At 37.2% G+C, this 18,667-nt stretch overlaps 1 protein-coding gene across 2 annotated transcripts; it reads left to right on the top strand.

Moving 5' to 3' along the window:
* Positions 1-58: 58 nt before the first annotated feature.
* lpar3 (lysophosphatidic acid receptor 3) lies at positions 59-7,987 on the top strand. Of its 2 annotated transcripts, none has more exons than XM_027024006.3 (3): positions 59-1,338; positions 1,750-2,512; positions 7,206-7,987. In XM_027024006.3, the coding sequence occupies exons 1-3, from the start codon at positions 1,120-1,122 to the stop codon at positions 7,541-7,543; spliced, it is 1,320 nt and encodes a 439-aa protein (XP_026879807.2). In that variant the 5' UTR covers positions 59-1,119; the 3' UTR covers positions 7,544-7,987. The 2 variants fall into 2 exon arrangements, with proteins under 2 accessions (XP_026879807.2, XP_081564406.1); XM_081708280.1 differs by having other exon boundaries at positions 1,753-2,512.
* Positions 7,988-18,667: the final 10,680 nt, after the last annotated feature.

The raw sequence follows: 18,667 nt of genomic DNA on the forward strand, positions 1-18,667 counted from the left end.
ATTATTTTATACATATTCTATGCAAACATGTATTCCACATGAGGAAAGAATATTTTCTAATTCACTTGTATATGACAGATGGGAACATGACTTCTTCCATTAGCCAAAGGAAAGATGAGTAAACCTCAGTAAGCTTCACTGTAGAGGGCTACAAAATAATTGAGTCATATAATTGACATTTTCTGTCAGAGAGCAAGCAGAGGAAATGTCTAATGGCTCTTAATATGATGTGCAATAATATCCCTGTCACATATTTTAAATGGGGTTTGGATAAGTATTCAGTGAAATTATTTATTTGGTGACTAAGCTTAGCTTTTTGCCTTTACAAATGCACCATCAATATATAATCAGTGATGTGCTGGGAAAATGCATTGAAGCCGCAATACATTATTAATGACGCATTTGTAAAAGGTATTGAGGATGTAATGCATAATTAATTATAAATGTTGTATTTTCACATTTGGATTATGACAGACTGGCATCTGACTGTGTTAAACTTAACTATGCCACTTTTCAACTTGGAAAAGAGTAAAGGAAAACGGACCGGATTTACTTGAAACGTCCCCTTAATTCAAATGTTAAGTAGGCCTTATCAGCAATGGCTACATATCTAAAATGTTTAAGACCAATAGGCTACAGTAGTTTCTTTGCGTAGGAAATCTGTAAACTTTCATTTTCATTATACCAAGAGAGGTGCAGTCTGTGGTAGACCTATGTTTCACTTCCATTACAAACTTGCGTGTGAGAAGTGAAACTTCTCAAGACCACATAAAACTGTATAAAGCCTGTGGTGTACCCCTATACATTCAACTATTCCTGATATTGATCTCGATGTTCTTCGATTGTAATCAGGCTGTCCAATGTTACGTAAGCGTGATTTACTTTGGACTTCAACTGCCTTTCAGCAAAACGACACGGTCTACGCAAGCTGTGTGCTGCCTAACGACGCTGCGTTGGTAACTAATTGATTCAGCTTCAGATTCAGTTAACTTTTCATTAAGGTCCTCAACGATATTTAAAACAGTCAGATTTGATACTGCAACTCTAGCTGTGCAACCGAGTGAGCTAAAAGACACTATATAGTGCATTGTGAAAAAGGCGTAATAGCTACACACACCCATGACGTCCTTGCGCACACATAGATCTATACCGCCCTCCAGCCTCTTCCAGCGCTCTCAGACTAACTCAGCCGTACCTAGGGCGAAGTTGCTTTGTGATCTCTTCGGTTCATTTGCCAGCTGGGAGAATGCTAACAATGAAAAGCGCATAGAATGGCCTTCGTCGACATTCATGAACAAATGCCACAAATCACTTGAAGCAGTCTTGAGTTTTCTCTTGGTAAGTAAAAGCTTCCACAGTTGCGCGAGCCTCATGCTGTACAGAGGCAATCCTGTGTGTGCTTTAAATTTCTGAATTGCGTTTATAAAATGCTTAGTTGAAAATGAGCCAGTTTCCTTGGGGACATTTAGACGCATATATCTTAAACTCTTTAGCTCATTTGAAGGTTTCGCTGGGAAAATTTTCACCCCACTTAAATATACTACAGCTCATATGGTATGATGTGTATATAACATAGATTGATCCTGTCGTCACATAACCTACATTAGGCTATACAAAAAAAATCAATGTTTAGTCTTTCTGTACTCCATACTGGTTCACTTTGAAATATTTTGTTGTTTGTTTTCAGACATTAAACTCATGTCTTTTAAGTCACTGGATATCTAATTAGGCTATTTATTCTTTTAACAGCAGTTTATTCTGCACGAGATGGATAATCAAAACAAATGCTACTATGACAAGCCTATGGGCTTTTTCTACAATAACAGCAACCAAAGCAGTGAAGGTTGGGAGGCCACACAGCTTATCCTTGTCCAATGTGTTGGCTCCATCTTCTGCAGTTTTATACTGGTGGCCAATGCCATGGTCATTGCAGCGGTGGTCACAAACAGGAGGTTTCACTACCCTTTCTACTATCTCCTGGCCAACCTGGCTGCCTCGGACTTCCTTGCTGGAATTGCTTATATTTATCTCATGTTCAACACTGGCCCCTCAGTGTCCCCAGTCTTGACTGTGCAGAAGTACTTCATTCGTCAGGGCTTGTTGGACACCAGCCTCTCAGCCTCCCTCGCCAATCTCCTGGTGATTGCTTTGGAACGCTACATCTCTGTCATGAGCTGGAAGATTCACAGTAATCTCAATAAATGGCGGGTTACGCTCCTGATTGTGCTTGTGTGGGCCATCTCCATATTCATGGGAGCTGTGCCCAGCCTGGGCTGGAACTGCATCTGTAGTTTAAAGTCGTGCTCCACACTAGCACCTATTTTCACTAGGAGCTACCTGATCTTCTGGTCTGTTTCCAACTTGGTTGTTTTCCTGATAATGGTGTCCATATACCTAAGGATATATATCTATGTAAGGAAGAAAACAACTGTCTTAAAAGCCCATACAAGTGGATCTATAAATCGCAAGAGGACGCCAATCAAGCTTATTAAAACTGTGATGACCGTGTTGGGTAAGATCCTCTAATAGGAACATTTCATTGCTTAAAGGTTGATTTTCAATGGCTCAGGAGAAATAAGGGTAAACAAAAATATTTCTCCTAAAAGTCTTTAGGAGAAACAACATTGGACAAAAATGAGACACAATATTAATGAGATAAATGGAGTTAAAACCGAGAACTTAGTTTGAAAAACGAATTAAGACAATGGGCAGTTATTTCTTGTCTTGTGTTAATCTTTTCTGATGATGAACATTTTCTGCCAGTAGAGCAGCAGCAGCAGTATAAAATGGTGTAAAGCACCTAGCAAGAGCAGCTAGTGTCTTTTTCAGACACATTATAGAGAAATCTATAGAGATACTACAGAAATATGCAGGCATATAAGACCTTACCGTAATTCCAATGTGCAGCATATAGTCTACAGAATGATAGCAAGTAATTAGGTGAGTTTATTTTTTAAATGTAGAGTTTGTTGCAAAAAGAAAAAGAAAAAATACACAAAAGTGTATGGATACTAATTAACTACTTTGTTTAATTATTGTCTTCATAAAATGTAACTCAAGGTGCTGTTTCAGAATATATCCTGTTGAGACAAAAAGAGAGGACACGTGCAATATTGCATTATACATTTACTCTAGGTATTGTAAATTAGTTGGCTAAAACTGTTATGTATTTGACATATTACACAAAACTTTAGAGTGTGTACAGGGCTTGTTGTGTTTCATCTTAAACCTAGGCTGAAGTTGATTTCTCTTGGAAGAGCTACACACCATGTGCTAATCTTTTACAGGCTGATGCTCCCTCTTTAGCTTTCTCACTTGCTCTAGGAGACTAGACCACTCTGATCATACATGCAGTATTTAATTAATGTGGCCCAACACATACATGTCTTCTTAAGCTGCTGTTAGTTAGCTGTAAAATGTTTGAAATTCAATTTGAGAGACAGAATCGTTACAATCTGAAGAAACAAATGTGCCCTCAAAAACACACCTACTGTTACAGTGAAGCAACTGCATTATGATAGGTAAGTTAGCAGCTAGCTAATAAATATTTGAATGTAATAAATTATTGGCCAGTGCGTCATATCTGGAATAGCCAGTTATGTTTATAAAGCTGGAAAACCCCATCTAGCTACTGTTCAGACACAGGGAATTATCTGTGTAAACTGTGCAATACTGTGGGTCTAGAGTGACTGTTGTGTGTTATGTTGGTAGGCTGTATAATTAAATTTTTCTTCTAATTGTTGCAGTTGTATGTGTGTATGTATTTATATGATGGAAATCATAAATAGCTATGCTGAATCCAAGAAAAAGTTCTCAGAGGGGACAGTAAAGTATATTTTTTCTTATCCAACATGGGAGTTAGCTAAGCATATATAACCCTATACGTTTTATCTTCAGAAAACACAAGAGTCAACTTTTTTCAGGATAAGTCTACAATGAAAGTAACTTTTTTAGCTATGCTAGCTAGCTGTTTAAGATTGTGAACCTTACACAGCAAAAAACAATGCACATTGCGTTTTGGCATCTTGGCAAGTTGGCACATTATGTGATTTTGTTGAGATCTCTATTGAAACATAAGCAGAGACATATGTGGTCTTTTTGCTCTGGAGAAAAAAAGGCAGGAGATTTAGTCTCAATTTTTATTTTCTATTTTCGAGAAACACCACCGATATTAAGGAGATATCCTTTCTGTTTTTCTCTTTGACTTCACATTGACCTCTGTGAAGTAGATACTTACTCCCACACGCATTCCATGTGATATTATGTTTTAGCCACTGTGAGGTGTTAATCCCAGAAGAAGGCATGACTCTCCAATTACTCAAATTCAACTGCAGTTACAGGATGTGTGTACTGCATGTGCTTACTCACAACACATAGTACTGTTCAGCTAGTCCTAAAGTTCACGCCTTTCTCAAGTATGCCAAATACAGGAATTTAATATTTTGTTATTACAGAACCAAATGATGTGATCTAATTAAATACACTGAAGACAGTGTTTGTAAAATCGTTTCTTTATCTATACTTATTGAACACCGACAGTTTAAATGACAATCCCTTAGATCTTGCTAGTATGTGACTGGGTAGGATTTGACCTATTATCAGTTAAGGCTTCTTTTTTTTATTGTGGAGGAGGAGCTAAATCTTACTGAGTTGACAGATGATCTTATCCTGACAATGTCAGCACTCTACCACTTGATTTTCTTGGGTGAATTAAAACTAGTGGAGTGTTTACTGCACCGGGTGTACATCGGGGTGTATTTTGTCATGTTGTACTTACCAGACAAGATAAGCAGCTTGTGCTCAGCAGGATATTTACTTTAAGATTTAGCAGGATGTCAGATTCAGCCAGAGGTTTGGGGTTGAGTTTCTTTGTTTTTGTTTTTGTTTTTTTGCTTGGTCATGTTTTCCAGTGGGCTAAATGAGATTATTCCTGGTGCACATTGTAAAAATCATTCACTGACAAAACCTTCTGTGTTGAAAACCACTGATGAATCAAGATGTGAAAAAAAGGCTTTGAGTTTAGACACAGCTGGCTCAGCCAAGTCTGAGTTGCTAAACATACTTGTGAGGTGGATTAATCATCTCCTTCCTATCAGATGAGTCCTTCCCAGGCCTGTATAATTATCTTGCACTAGACCGGTCTTTGCGCTGCCTGAATCACTGGTTGGACTCACTTGTGGCTTCTACAGAAAGAGCCTTTAGACTTCATATCTGATGTGTTTTGATTCAGCGTCCTCCTTTGGGAGCATTTGCTCACATATGGGATTGCCCTATTTCAGTTGTATTGTTCTTTTTTTCTTTCTTTTTTTTGAGGGAATCTTTTGTCTGTTTTAGATGGTGCTGAGAACGTTTCATTGAGGACTAGGATAATGCTGACATATTGTCATGCAGTGAACCTACACTAGAGTTTAAAGTATAAAGATCAGAAGTGGTGAGATGCACGTCACTAGAGATAAGAGGAGTTGTCTGGTTATGTGTACCATGCTACATTCCATTTTTCTTGTGCCTCTCACAGAGACGAAGGTTACATTAATCTGTTGTATGTCTCCACTTTTGAAAGAATGAAACTCTCTTATAATGTGCTACAACAGAAGCATATGTAGCCAGCAAAAGAAGGCACCTTACAAGAAACTCTCGTCATTTTTCTACATCCCTAGACATGCTTGAAATACTCCAGTGATAAATCTTTTCAGTGACAGTCCATGAGGACAGGAGTCTTTCTTCTTCATTACTGATGGAAAAGGCTCTTCATACTTTTAAAACTGTATCTTTTTCATGGCTAATTCAAGTTATTATAATCAGATATACTGTATATGTATGTGCACATTATCATGACGCATCATTAAGCCTGTTGATTTATGGGTGTTTATAAAATCTCAAGTTGTCTGCAATAACATTTTAATATTTGTTGTCATTTTGTGTCTCTGTATTACCACAAAACACTGGGTAGAATGAATGAATAGGTAAAAAGCTTTTAAACTCAGTAGCCCCATATCCAAAACATGCCCTGCCTTTTCCTCCAGATGTTTTATAATAAGATTAGATGGGACGCTTGCACATTTATATAGAGGAACACACCAGTCACAGAGGAAACCCCATTCGATGAAGTTTTGTTGTTCTATGTTCCTGGCTATTTCTAGTTAATGGCACTTAGGCTAGCTAGGCACATTTATCACTCTTTCACAGTGGCTAGTGTATTTCCATATGTTGGGGAGTGTTCCATTTTTAGCTACTGAAAACAGAATGATCATTGTTCTGTCTTGATGTACTGTGCTAAAGAACTCTGGTAGGTGACGAGTCCCTACATGTTGTCTGCCTAGCCCTCCTGTTTGTCAGAGCTTGTCCTTTGGCTGCCTTCAGGTAGGATTTCATGCCATCCTTAAAGTGTACAGGATGCACTTGTTCAACCGAAGAGAGAATTTTGCCGCAATTCAATCCTGGTACCCGTATTTGTTCCCAGCAGTGGTGGGTTTACTGAACATGTATGGGTATAGCCACTGGTATCATTGACAATGCTTGAAATCTAGTTGGGAAAGCAAGTACCAAGGCCCAAGATTAGTCAAAACTCAGCAGTGGTTTAGATTAAATTTAATTCTATATGTAGGTCAAGGAGAATTCATATTTGGCTTTTGGACAATTTGTTTGGAGACAGGTTTGTTCAGAATCCCTTTGACACATAGATACACTTCATGGTCAGAACAGATACACTGTTGCAATTTCAGGTGTCTGCCTAGTTCCTTAAAATGCCACGCCACATACCATACTCATGTTGGAATGTGAGGAGTCCGCGGAAATGATGGACATATCAGCAGCAGAAGTTGCCAACACATGCTCCTCCTCTTTCACAACTGACCATTTGTTGAACACTGTCACTTTCTTTGCTTTTGTATTTTTAGAAATCTAAAAATACATCATTTTCATTCAAAGTCCCACTTCAAAGCACCATTCCAATCCCTTAACATACCAAAAAGTGTCTAGAGTCCTTCACTAAAGAGACCTCATTCCAGGTTTAGGAAGTTTAAAATCCTACTGTATAAGCAATATATATATAGCATACAACAGTGGATGTCTCTTTTGGTACTGTGATATGAAATTTACTGTGAAATTTATGGCCTTGCAAACTCTATTTGACTATTTTCCATAAAAAGCAAAACGATATTAATATCACACACTCTAAAATAGTTGTGTTTCTATGCTTTTTATAGGAGTTTTTGTGTTCTGCTGGACCCCTGGCCTGGTGGTGCTGCTCTTGGATGGCTTAAAATGTGAGAAGTGCAATGTATCGAAGTTCAAGAGCTGGCTCCTTCTTCTGGCAGTCCTCAACTCAGTCATGAATCCGATCATCTACTCCTACAAGGATGATGAGATGTGGACCACCATCAAGAACTTACTGCGCTGCGTGTGTACAGGCACGCGCCGGCAGAGGTCATCCAGGGCCAACATTCGGGCTAACAGCTCGAGCCCAGAGACTAGTAACAGCCTACGTCTTCCTGAAGACAAGAAGACATCTACTGTGGACATGCTGAAGACCGAAGAACTCTGATCTGTCATGTACTTACATGTGTAAGAGTGACTGATTCTGTGTGTCCATTACAGTAGTGTGCAGACATTCCAGAAATGCCACTGTAGCTTTGGTCTGAAGCTTTATATATTGCCATGGTACTTAAAAGATCAATGCACCTTGTGGGAATTAACTTAACAGACAGTTCAATGCATTTCCTTTCTGTGACCTCAATATTTTTTTTCATTACTATAATTATTAGATTGTTTTAGATTTTATATTGTATAAAGAAATCAGTGTAAATTTGTTGATTGTTTTTATATGTACAATACTAAATTTCTATCCATCATTGAGTAGCTCTAAGCTTGAACTGGATGACAAGTTTTAATTATTTTATATTGTAAAGTACTTTAAGCCAGCAAGCAGGGTAATATGTCTTTTTATCTGTTTCATTATTAAAAGTCCCAGAGTGTGGGTTTTACACGTTTGAGTTTTATTTTAAACATTATTTTTGTGTCTATATACAATTTCTGTATTTTCTATGGTCACGTTTCACTGGTACAGGATAAGTTAGTTGTGGGCGAAGGCCTTGCAGTCAGACTTAGAGGGATGAGAGACATTCATTCTGAAGCAGAGAGCTGGTTTAAATGAAGACACCAGCTCAAACCAAAGTAGCACAGCAAGTCCCGTCAGCCAGTAACTAGAGCAGCACGATAGCACAGTGGGTCCTGGATGCATCAGACAGGGAGGTAGTTCAACAGAAAAACCACACACATATGGATAACGATGCTGTCATAGAAATGGGTGTGAACTTATGTCCTCAAAAAAAAATTTAAAAAAAAAATTAAGAATTGATTATATCGTATTCTTTCATATTTAGCCTTTATTGGATGTAAACATTTAGGTATAATACAATAAAGTTTACGTATAATGTAACATATTATTATATTTTTAAAAATCAATTTTGCATACTTTTTCATTTCGAAAAGTTTGTAAGCTCTGCAGTGGTTTCCATGGAACAATGGAAACTGATTTAAGCGTAACCCACATGCGAAATACTCTCACCTTGCTATGTCACTATACCAAGCGGCGTTATTTGAGAATCAACGATAGTATACTTTACTGCAAAGCGTCAATATTATGAAAACGAGACAGCGAAACTTTTATTTCTTTTCAAGTCATCCAGAATACAGGTACAACTATAAACGTGTTTCGAAAAGGACTGTAAACCTGTTCTGTCTCTATCGTTGCAGAGGCCGTTTGAAACGCTTTACTCGTTTACCCGCACGCTGATGCAATGCGTGATGACGTCGTAGCAGCTACCCTGTGATTCACGGCAGGTGTAGTGACGCAGCGCATTCAGGAACTAACATGTCAGGAATTTACCTGCAGATCGTTGAGGGAGATTACCTTTTATAGCCTCTGCACTGCTTGGTTTACGCAACCCTAAACAACGTGCCTTCTCTCACAGGCCTATATAAACTGGATGATTTACACTTCCGTAGAGGACAACAATTTCTCAGAAATTACTAGAACAACTAACTGCAGACAAATGGCAGTTACGTCTTTCTGAATAATATTGCATGGAAGATGCTATGGTTAATCTTATCGATATGTAATTAGTAATAAAGTTAAACACATATAATTAATAAGATCTACCCGGTTAAACACATGTGCTTTAATAATTAAATATACTGACAAATGTTAGATTTTATCATAGAAACATTTGGTCTTGAAAATCATACCAATGAGTGTATTCATGCATGCATGACAAACCGTTTACTTTTAAAGTCTCCACATTCATAAATGTAAATGTTCAGGTAAAATGCCCTAGTTTGGTGATTGTGGAGCTGGAGCATTGTACTATTTGGAAAAAAAAAAAAGCAATTTAATCTGTAAAGACCTGCACATTATTACTTTTTTATATGGTGCTTTATTTCTCACTAACATACAAGTAGACATGTTCTTTTGTCCATATCTTTATATTCATGTAGCCTATGCATGTGTTCTGTATATATTTAGAAAAATAGCTAATAAAATAAAAGAAAATATATAACAACACACAAATACAAATGACTTATTTATATGACTTATCCAGTGGGATGCATGCATTTTGAGGTTGCAAGGTGAACGTTTTGTTTGTTTGTTTGTTTGTTTTGTCCGGTTAAGGGGCTGCAAGAGACTGCTGATTGTATTGGATGAATTAATTGATTCCATGGATGTTTATAGTAACTAGGACATGTAGATAAAATATCAAAAGTGGCAAAAGAGGAGGGGAAAAAAAACGGTCCAGGGATTTTAGACCCCCTTAAAAAGTAATCCTTACAGTGAAACGATGACAATGAAAGCAGAAATTCACACTGAGCATATGTGAGTAACAATATTTTAAAATGATAAATATTTTGTTTAGATTTTCTTAGAGGTTTTCACTAGAATCCTCCTCCTCTCTAGGCTACACATCACAGAGATATTCAGTAGAAGTCCCTATTATATGTGTAGAGGTCCATATCATTTTGAGAAGTGAAATGTGCAATAGTTAAGTTTAACCGGCTGTGTTTAAGTCAGTAAAGGGACAATTGCAAAACTGAACAAAACCGGTTTACAAACCTTTCATTTTTGAAAACATCTACTTGAATTATATTTTTTTATTGTAATCTGAAATCTTAATTGGAATAAGACATAAAAGGGACCAAAAAAATATCTCAGCACATAGCTGTAATGTCTGTGTTAAAACCTGAAGTGGTTTGGTACTTTAATTAGATTCAGATGGAGTCCCAGGGGGAAGTGACTGTTGGCTGGACTTAACACACAATTAGATTTGGTACATTACTGCTTTTTTTGGGTGGGGGGGCGGGGGGGGTCCATTACTGCAAACATGTGGCATTAAACCACTTGCCAACCAACATCATGCTTCACAGCTTCTCAGTTATCATGTGTGTCCTGTAAGCTTTGTGATTGTGTTGTTCTGTAAAGCTGTACTATAATTAAAGTGTATTTCTAATTCCAATAAAACAACACAGGTGGGAACAGGCATAGTGTTGGTATAGTAATGGTGTTACTATTACCCTAGACCAAATTTTGTTATACAGTTTTATAGCAAATAAATCTGATAGATTTGGGCTTACTAAAACATTAACACTAATTTTGAAAACTAAGGTTTTAATGATTTTTTTTTTTAAAGTAGCTATTTGTTTTTACAAAGGTATCACACTGTTACATAAAACTGAAAAACCCATATGACTTAATAGTTGAGCTTTTGTTTTAGTGGAGTCTGAAGGTGAGTTGTGTCTCCTGGAGTGAGTGGCTATCATAGAAGTAACCAACATGATTGGATGTGATTAGAGAGGCCCTTTTCTTGATTAAATAATTAGGGGTCTATCAAGGCACCAAAAAGTGGACAACATTCAGCACTGGTTTACCACAGGTGGCAAGCACTCATACTGACGTGCAACTTTCAGTGGCTGTGTGGCACAGTATTGTTTTGTGCTTCTTCCTGGTAAGTGTTACTCCTGATACTCTGCTGGGATTGTATAGCTAACACTGGTTAAAATGGTCAAAGAAGTGTTATCCTTGCCATGTGTGGCCTGGTCTGGAAGACGTCAGAGAATATATATGTGCTATATATGTGTAAATATATGCTTTTATGTCCCATGCACATGGTAGATTGATACAGAAATGAGCCAGTGTTCAGGACATGCTAAATGATAGTCTATAACTGTGAGTGCTACCTCCTAGAAAATAACCCTTGGCCTTCTTTACATGTCAAAAAATGTCCCAATTTTATTATGATTTCATTATGGTTTTGTCCAGGTCCAGATAGCTGAAGGCTGACATGACTTTGATAATACTCAATATGACTGCTGGCCAATACTGACCCATATGGTTACATGATCAGCTGTGGTAGTAAGAATAAACTGACAACTGAGTTAGATATCCATTAATTATGCACAGTTATTTATGTGGAGAACTGTAACTGCAGTGTGCAGTTATAGGATTTTTCAAGATTTTGTTTCTTTAGAAGGTTCCTTATCTTACTTATCTTATCCTTATTATACTTTGGCATTTTGATGTGTGAAGGCCATACACCACTGATGGGCAATTTTTTTAATCACCTCATCAGTACAGTCCTCATCACACTCAAAAGAGAATTGCTTTTCAGCACAGCTTTTTAGTTGTCTAATTGTCTGGTGTATTGTTCAGTAATTTGATAAAGCAGAAAATCCTGCCATACGTTCCTGCCAATTACACCGCATGTATTCTTGATGACACATTATTGAAAAAGCCTTAGTGTATTGTAAACTTTAATCTCCCCTAGCCTATTAAGATAATGTTTATCTGGGAATGCCCTATGGGACAAGGAAAACTCTCTAAAAAAGCCCACTTGACTACGTAACTTATGTGTACATGGAAAAATCATGGTTAAGGTGAAAAAACATAATGTGTACATGCACACTTACGTACACTCACCTAAACAAACATGTACATGTACATGCACATACACAACAAATGCAATTTTTTCCCCATAGGATTAGAAATGGCCTGAGTTCAGTGTCCTCCAGAGAATGTGACCGATGGAGAGGAGTTTAATGTTACCTACCCTGTCTCAGCCTTAGAAGCCTTTTATGAATATGCAGTCACAAACCGGATCTTCCAGTTCAGGTGAGTAAACTTTGTCTAAGTGGGACACAATTTGTCCAATATTTGTGAGCTTGAATTCCACATTACCTACCAAACCCTGAAGGTATAACTGACAAGCGGAACATGATATAGGTCCCACTAATCTTATATATATCTTATATACTGATCTCTGACATTAATCTGTACTTTAATTTACATTTCAAAATATACTTTGTCACAATGTTTTCTCAACCGTATTGGTATTTTAAAAATTAATAAATATAAATAAAAACCTAAAACATGCCTCACAATCTCATAGTACAGCAGTGTGAACTTTGGGAATGTATACTATGCCTCCTCACTCCTCTCTGACTGACTCTTCCATCTCAAACAGACCTTGTCGTTCTCCTACAGTAACACCTCAGAGTCAAAGAGATTCCTCAGCGAACATGTGTCCCACAAACTGGAACAATACAAATGATCAGAACTGCTCTGTGCACCACACCAACATCCACTCCTGTGCTCTGGCACTCATGGTCAGTGTGCACCGTGGTGATGGTACCCTGCTTTTTTTCTTTTCTGTACTGCACGTTTTGTAAAACATAGCTAGCACATCCGCACAGTAAAATTATCTATGATAAGCCCTGCAGGGTTACTATGGTCTCATTGTAACTGATTGGGAAAAATATATTTGTATATATTGTGCTGGTAATTAAAACCAGTAGATCTTTTTGACAGCCATTAATGCAACTGGGTAAATGCAACTGATCTCATGTCATCATTAATATTTGATTAGTATCGCTTGTCTCACCCAGTAATTTTGCATTTGTTCCATAAGACATTTCTTCTGAACCATAAGGCAAAAAAAATAAATCTGAAAACATGTGCATTACCACATTTTCCACTGTGTGGATCAAAGTAAATCAAATTATACTTGATTCTGTTGTACATTCAATCTGTGAAAAGCTGCTGCCTTGAGTCATGTGCTGTTTGTTTAAATTCTTAGAAAACTACCAACATATTTCTATGTTGATTGTCCTTGTAGCAGCATATAATGATGAAATATTCTAAGTGGTGTAATGGAAACACTGACAGCCCAATGCATATATTGTATAACTAGGCCTGTGGTTTTGTGAATTTGTGTTAACTTTGTTAATTGCCACAACGTGTGGCACCACACTCTGCAAACATCACACAAACAGGCTAGCAGTGAACAGGATCTGCCTGCTAACACCACACCACTCAGTTAAAGCCACAGTCAGAAGCTGGTTTAATAGCTCCACTCCAACCAGTCTCTGTCCTTCAGAAGCCTGGGTGCTTGCAAACACTGGATGACCTGGCTCTTCAGTGCAGACTGGGCAGGCTCCACTTTATTGGAATCAATGGTGTGCATACCTCCCTCCTGACTCACTAGGGATCAGATTAACTTTAAATGTTTGAACACGTATACAGCTCACAAAAATGGCTGTTCACTGACACAGAGAGGTGGAGGATTAGTGGTCCTTGGATCCCAGATGATGATGAGATTGTCACACTAAGTCTAAAGCAGGCTACATGAGTCAAGGCCTCTGGTAATCAAAGGTGATGTATAAAGTATAGTTTTCTCATTCACATTTATTGTGAACTATCAAGAGTAGGCAGTGGTAATTGGGTTATTGTATAACACAGTTGAGAATTTTAGAATTAGCTATTTGAACCATGGTATTTTTATTTACAATTTATTTTTTTTTTTTAATCTTATTATTAATCGCTAAGCCCTAATAATGTGAGGATATGGTGCATGCGTGTTTGATAATATTAAAACACTATTATCTCACTACTAATGAGTGAGATAATTAACAGTAATTATACAAATCTACATAATAAATAGGCCATTTATGAATCTCACTTCTTTTGCCCCTCTAACCTCTCTCTGTGTTAGGGTGTGTAGATTATATTTGTGAGCTGGGGGAGAGCTGCTTCACATGTCCTATAGCCACATCCATCAAAGTGGCTGTTGGAGTCCCTCTTGTTCTAATCTGTAATGGCTTCATCTTAACTGTGGTGGTGAGGAAGGTTTTACTGCAATGATAAGAGCATTGTCCTAGCAATTAAGAACTACTGCCAATAAAATGAAACTACTGTAAAAGAAGAATAAAAATGTTTCATTTTGCTTTATCTGCCCTAATCAACTCACATGAACACTTTCACTTTCTTCTGTAGGGATTACTTTTGACTTTAAAAAGATGATACTGAAGGCATGTCTTAAGAATCATAACCAGAGAATCCATTAATACTACAGTTCTATTACTACTACTATTACTAGTAGCAGTAGTCCTATTAGCAGTAATATAGTATTATGTCAAATCCAAAGTTATGCATTTCATTTCTGGTATGTATTTCAACATAGCTGCAATGCAAAAGCAGAAAATGTTTTGCAATGAGAGCTGGATCATGAATCAGAATAACTACATTTTTGGTAAGATCTTCTCAAACAACAATACATTACACGTACAAAGTTCAAAAACAAAAACACCACAAAAGTAGCAAAAACAGTTTGTCAAAAATAGTTTTCATAGGTTTTTTTTTTCAGCCAGCCAGGTGCAGCTGCATCATGAGCCAAGCCGCAGACATGGCTGTGTTCACGGGGACCAGCCACATATTTAAGCCTAGGTTCATTCAGATGGGCATCTAGTACCCGCTGACTGCAGCGCCCACCCATGTTTTCTCATATTTTCTTTTTAGTGATGGAAGGATATGTGAAAGCACATCCAGAAAAAGAACATCACCCTCTCCAAAACAGGGAAGGAAGTGAAAGAGGTAAGGTGAATAATCTTTAGTTAGAAATCCTTAGAAATCCTCAGTAATCCATTCCACATTCGAGGTATATATATTACACACACACACACACACACACACACACACACACACACACCTTTGGTATGTATATGGTATGCTAAAATCACCAAAAATCTACTGTGCTATAGAGGATCATACCACAGAAATGAAGAGATGGGCTTATTGGTAGCTAAATAAAATAGTAAATGCATTTACCCCAATTATGGCTCTAATCTATGAATTACAAATATAAGACAGCAATGTTTTATATTTCAATATTCGGACTGTATGTACCAGTTAAATTCAAACAAGTTAGCCTGACTAGTTCATATGTGAACTTTGGCAAATAACACTGGTTAGATTACCCAGTCAAGTAGCTATCACTTGAGTGCATAGTATAGAATTTAACATTGTTGAAATCACACACAGTTGAGAGATTAGTGAAGAGTACATACTGTGATAATCAGAGTAAAGTACACTATTTCAGATGCGTCCTAGGTATTTTCCCTGATGATACAGTGCCAAGTCCGCGGTATAGCCATTTTCAGTTCCTGTTTATTTTGGGGGCTTTTTGTCTTTGGGCCTTGGTAAGAGAGAGACGCAGTCGCTGCGGTTTAGGTCAGGTGATTGATTTAGCCAGTCAAGAGCATTTAACTTTTTTCTCCTGAAAACAACCCCAGGGCTGCTTTAGTAATATGTTTAGGGTTATAGTCCTGCTCTAATATCAAACATCAGAAGTATTAGAAGCATTTGTCTGGATTTGAACAGTTAAATTGCTTCTGTGCACTTCAGAATGCAACCTTTTGATGGCAGTCAAGTCATTAATAAAGGCTAATGTTTTGGCCATGTCTGTGATTGGTTTATTCAGATTTTTTTGGCCTGCATCTGGTCCTCATGTTGAGACAACAGCAGCAGACAGCTGATAAAAATGACACATCTTAAATAATCTCTGTTAGCTCTGTGTATTAATTAATAATGCAGTGGCAACTGGCCAAGATCAACTGAGCAACCGATTGTCCAATTGCTAAGGAACTAAGTGTCTGATATGTTTCACCCAGTACATACTAAGTCACATTCTACACATCTACACAGCTGTTCCCACTCTATAGCTATGACTAGAAGATTCTCAGGCAACTGCTCAAGCAGCATATATGTTGTATTTGTAGTGCACATTTACCATGTGATTTCTAGTTTGTTTTGCGGTTTTCAGGATATAATTTTAAGGTAAATTTAACATTGGTTATAGTGCAGGAAAACACACTTATCTCTAAAAACACACATCATCTAAGGTCACACACACACAGGAATCTAGTCCTTTTTCTTATTTACATCCTGGAGTATCCTCAAACAAAGGGTGTCATGCTGTCTTTGATGTGAAATAAAATATTTGCTTTCTTTTCTGTCTAGCTACTCTATTATTTTAGAGGAGATAGCCTCATGTGCTGTCCCTATCTCGGTATTTATAGAGAATCAGAATGAGTTTTTGCCACTGTTTGTGGGAGCACTGCCCATAAATATGCATCCCTGTTGAAATTACAGCAGGGCCAGACAGAGTCAGGGAGGTTGCATGACATGTGTCACCCTCCCGTTCTTGAACTGAAAACTCGGAACTCACACAGTGACTGTCCCAATTAAAAAGATTACTGTCAGGTTTGTGTCTGATTATTCAGTCAGTGCCACATTAAAGTACATAAGAGTAAAACACTCCTTTTCTGATAGATTTACAACAGGGAATTGATGACCCTGTCACATGATTTGTTTTTTTTTTAAGACCAGGGTATTCTGAGCATCACATTTCAAAGATAACTGTCTTGATGCTTGCGAAAGTAGACAGCAGCAAGTATCACTGTTGCAACTGATAGAATTAGACTGTAAAAAAAAAAAACATCCTGTATTGCAGGTTTCTTATGGAGTAAGAAGGTTGCTCTGAGTTTTTGCACTGAGGTAATGTAATACAACCCTCTATTGTTCTCTGATATAGTCAAAGTTAAATAGGTTTTGGAAAACACATCTCTTATTGCTATTTTATTTTAATTTTGTGTAGTTGATCAATAAGTGGAAAACATACAATAAACATTTGGAGGCTATAGTTGCTAAGAGGACACGGGACCTTCTTCAGGAGAAACAGAAAACAGACTGCTTGCTTTATAGTACATTTACAGTGCATTCGTATCAGTCTTCATTTTCAAGCTTCAAAATAACACTGCCATGAAATACTAACGTCTAATGGGATTAAATAAATAAATAAATAAATTAATTAATTAATAATAATAATAATAATAATAATAATAATTCTTGAGGCGCCATCTAGTGGACAGATCTAGACACTCATTTTTTTTCACCATCTTTCTTATTATTCTGCTCTCAACAACAAAACAGAAGAAAGACATTACATTTTTGATGATGGTTTAGTTAATTTTTAGATGATTATTTAGTTGATTTTGAGGTCGACTCTTTGTAGATTTTTCTGCAAAACGAAAATTTTCCTGGTTTGAATTGTGCATATGTGGCAGGTATGCTATGCTAAATTACTGGCTTAATGGCCTTAGACTACTACTGTATATTTCAGGCAAGTGCCAACATAATGAGCATACTACCATCTTGTTGTATATATAGTATATATATCCCTAGGTTAACTCTTATCAGTGATAGCAAAAACTAAACATAGATAACATAGATATTTACTGACTGTCTTTCTCTCTTCAATTGAGCAGTGATATTGTGTGCTTTATACAGCTCTTGGACTCCAGCACCCCCCACCAGGTTGTGGATTTCCTAAATAAACTGCTTACCACTTTCGATGACATTATTGACAACTATAATGTATACAAATTGGAGACTACTGGAAATAGTGGAAACTATAATTTCTATGACTAGCCAGTAGAAATCTTCCCAAAAAGCATTATGATATTACAGTGATATGCAGGGCAAATTGCCAGCACAGCTCTCAATCTGATCAGCATTTGCCTTTAAAATCCCACATAAGCCAACCACACTGAAAATACGAGCCAGCATCCGCTCGAGTGAACATGATTTTGCCAATGTTAGATCCCTGAATGCTCTCTGTAGTGCACAATTATACAACCACGATAATGACTTATAGAAATCCATAACTCACAACACAGGGAGCCAATGGTTTGTGTGTTATATAACTGGAGTAACTGCAGACAGTGCTTTTGCAGTAGAACCTGCTACATAAGCATAGCTAATAAATTGTTAAAATGTATGATGACGGTGTTAATACTATACTGAAGTACACTAAGTATAGTAGTACATTAATGTTCACACTCTTTATCTAATTCACCTTAGTTTCCTTTGCATTCTATTGTAGAGTAAATATATCCTGTCATTTGCATTTCTTACAAGGAAGCAGAACTGGTCTTGGGGCTTTTTGCAAAGTCAATGCAAAAGTCAAACAATTTACATTGACATGTGTTGGTTCATGGTATACTAAAACAATCTTTGGCCTCGTGGTGGTTGGAGTGGTCATCAAGAAAAAATGCCATGCTACTTTTTGTTTCCGAACACTGTGAACACAGTATCACACATGGAGTCCACCAGTGAAGGCAAATGAATATAGAGAGTTCTGCTGACAGAATATTAAATAACAACCACTGTTGATATAATGAATGCCATGTTTGTTAGGTTGTAGAGATGAGATGATTGCATTAGATAAGGTTTATTTATTTGCTTATAACAAATAGCTCAGTGACTTCTTGCCCAATTGTAACG

Source organism: Electrophorus electricus, chromosome 26, assembly GCF_041902795.1.
Source record: "Electrophorus electricus isolate QZ-2024a chromosome 26, ASM4190279v1, whole genome shotgun sequence".
Classification (NCBI taxonomy): Eukaryota; Metazoa; Chordata; class Actinopteri; order Gymnotiformes; family Gymnotidae; genus Electrophorus; species Electrophorus electricus.

Bases quoted from the DNA above. Each gene is read 5' to 3' on its own strand.
- lpar3 (XM_027024006.3), top strand. From the start codon at position 1,120: ATGACGTCCTTGCGCACACATAGATCTATACCGCCCTCCAGCCTCTTC. The intron at 1,339-1,749 runs GTAAGTAAAAGC...TTCTTTTAACAG, and splicing joins CAGTCTTGAGTTTTCTCTTG to CAGTTTATTCTGCACGAGAT. The intron at 2,513-7,205 runs GTAAGATCCTCT...TGCTTTTTATAG, and splicing joins AACTGTGATGACCGTGTTGG to GAGTTTTTGTGTTCTGCTGG.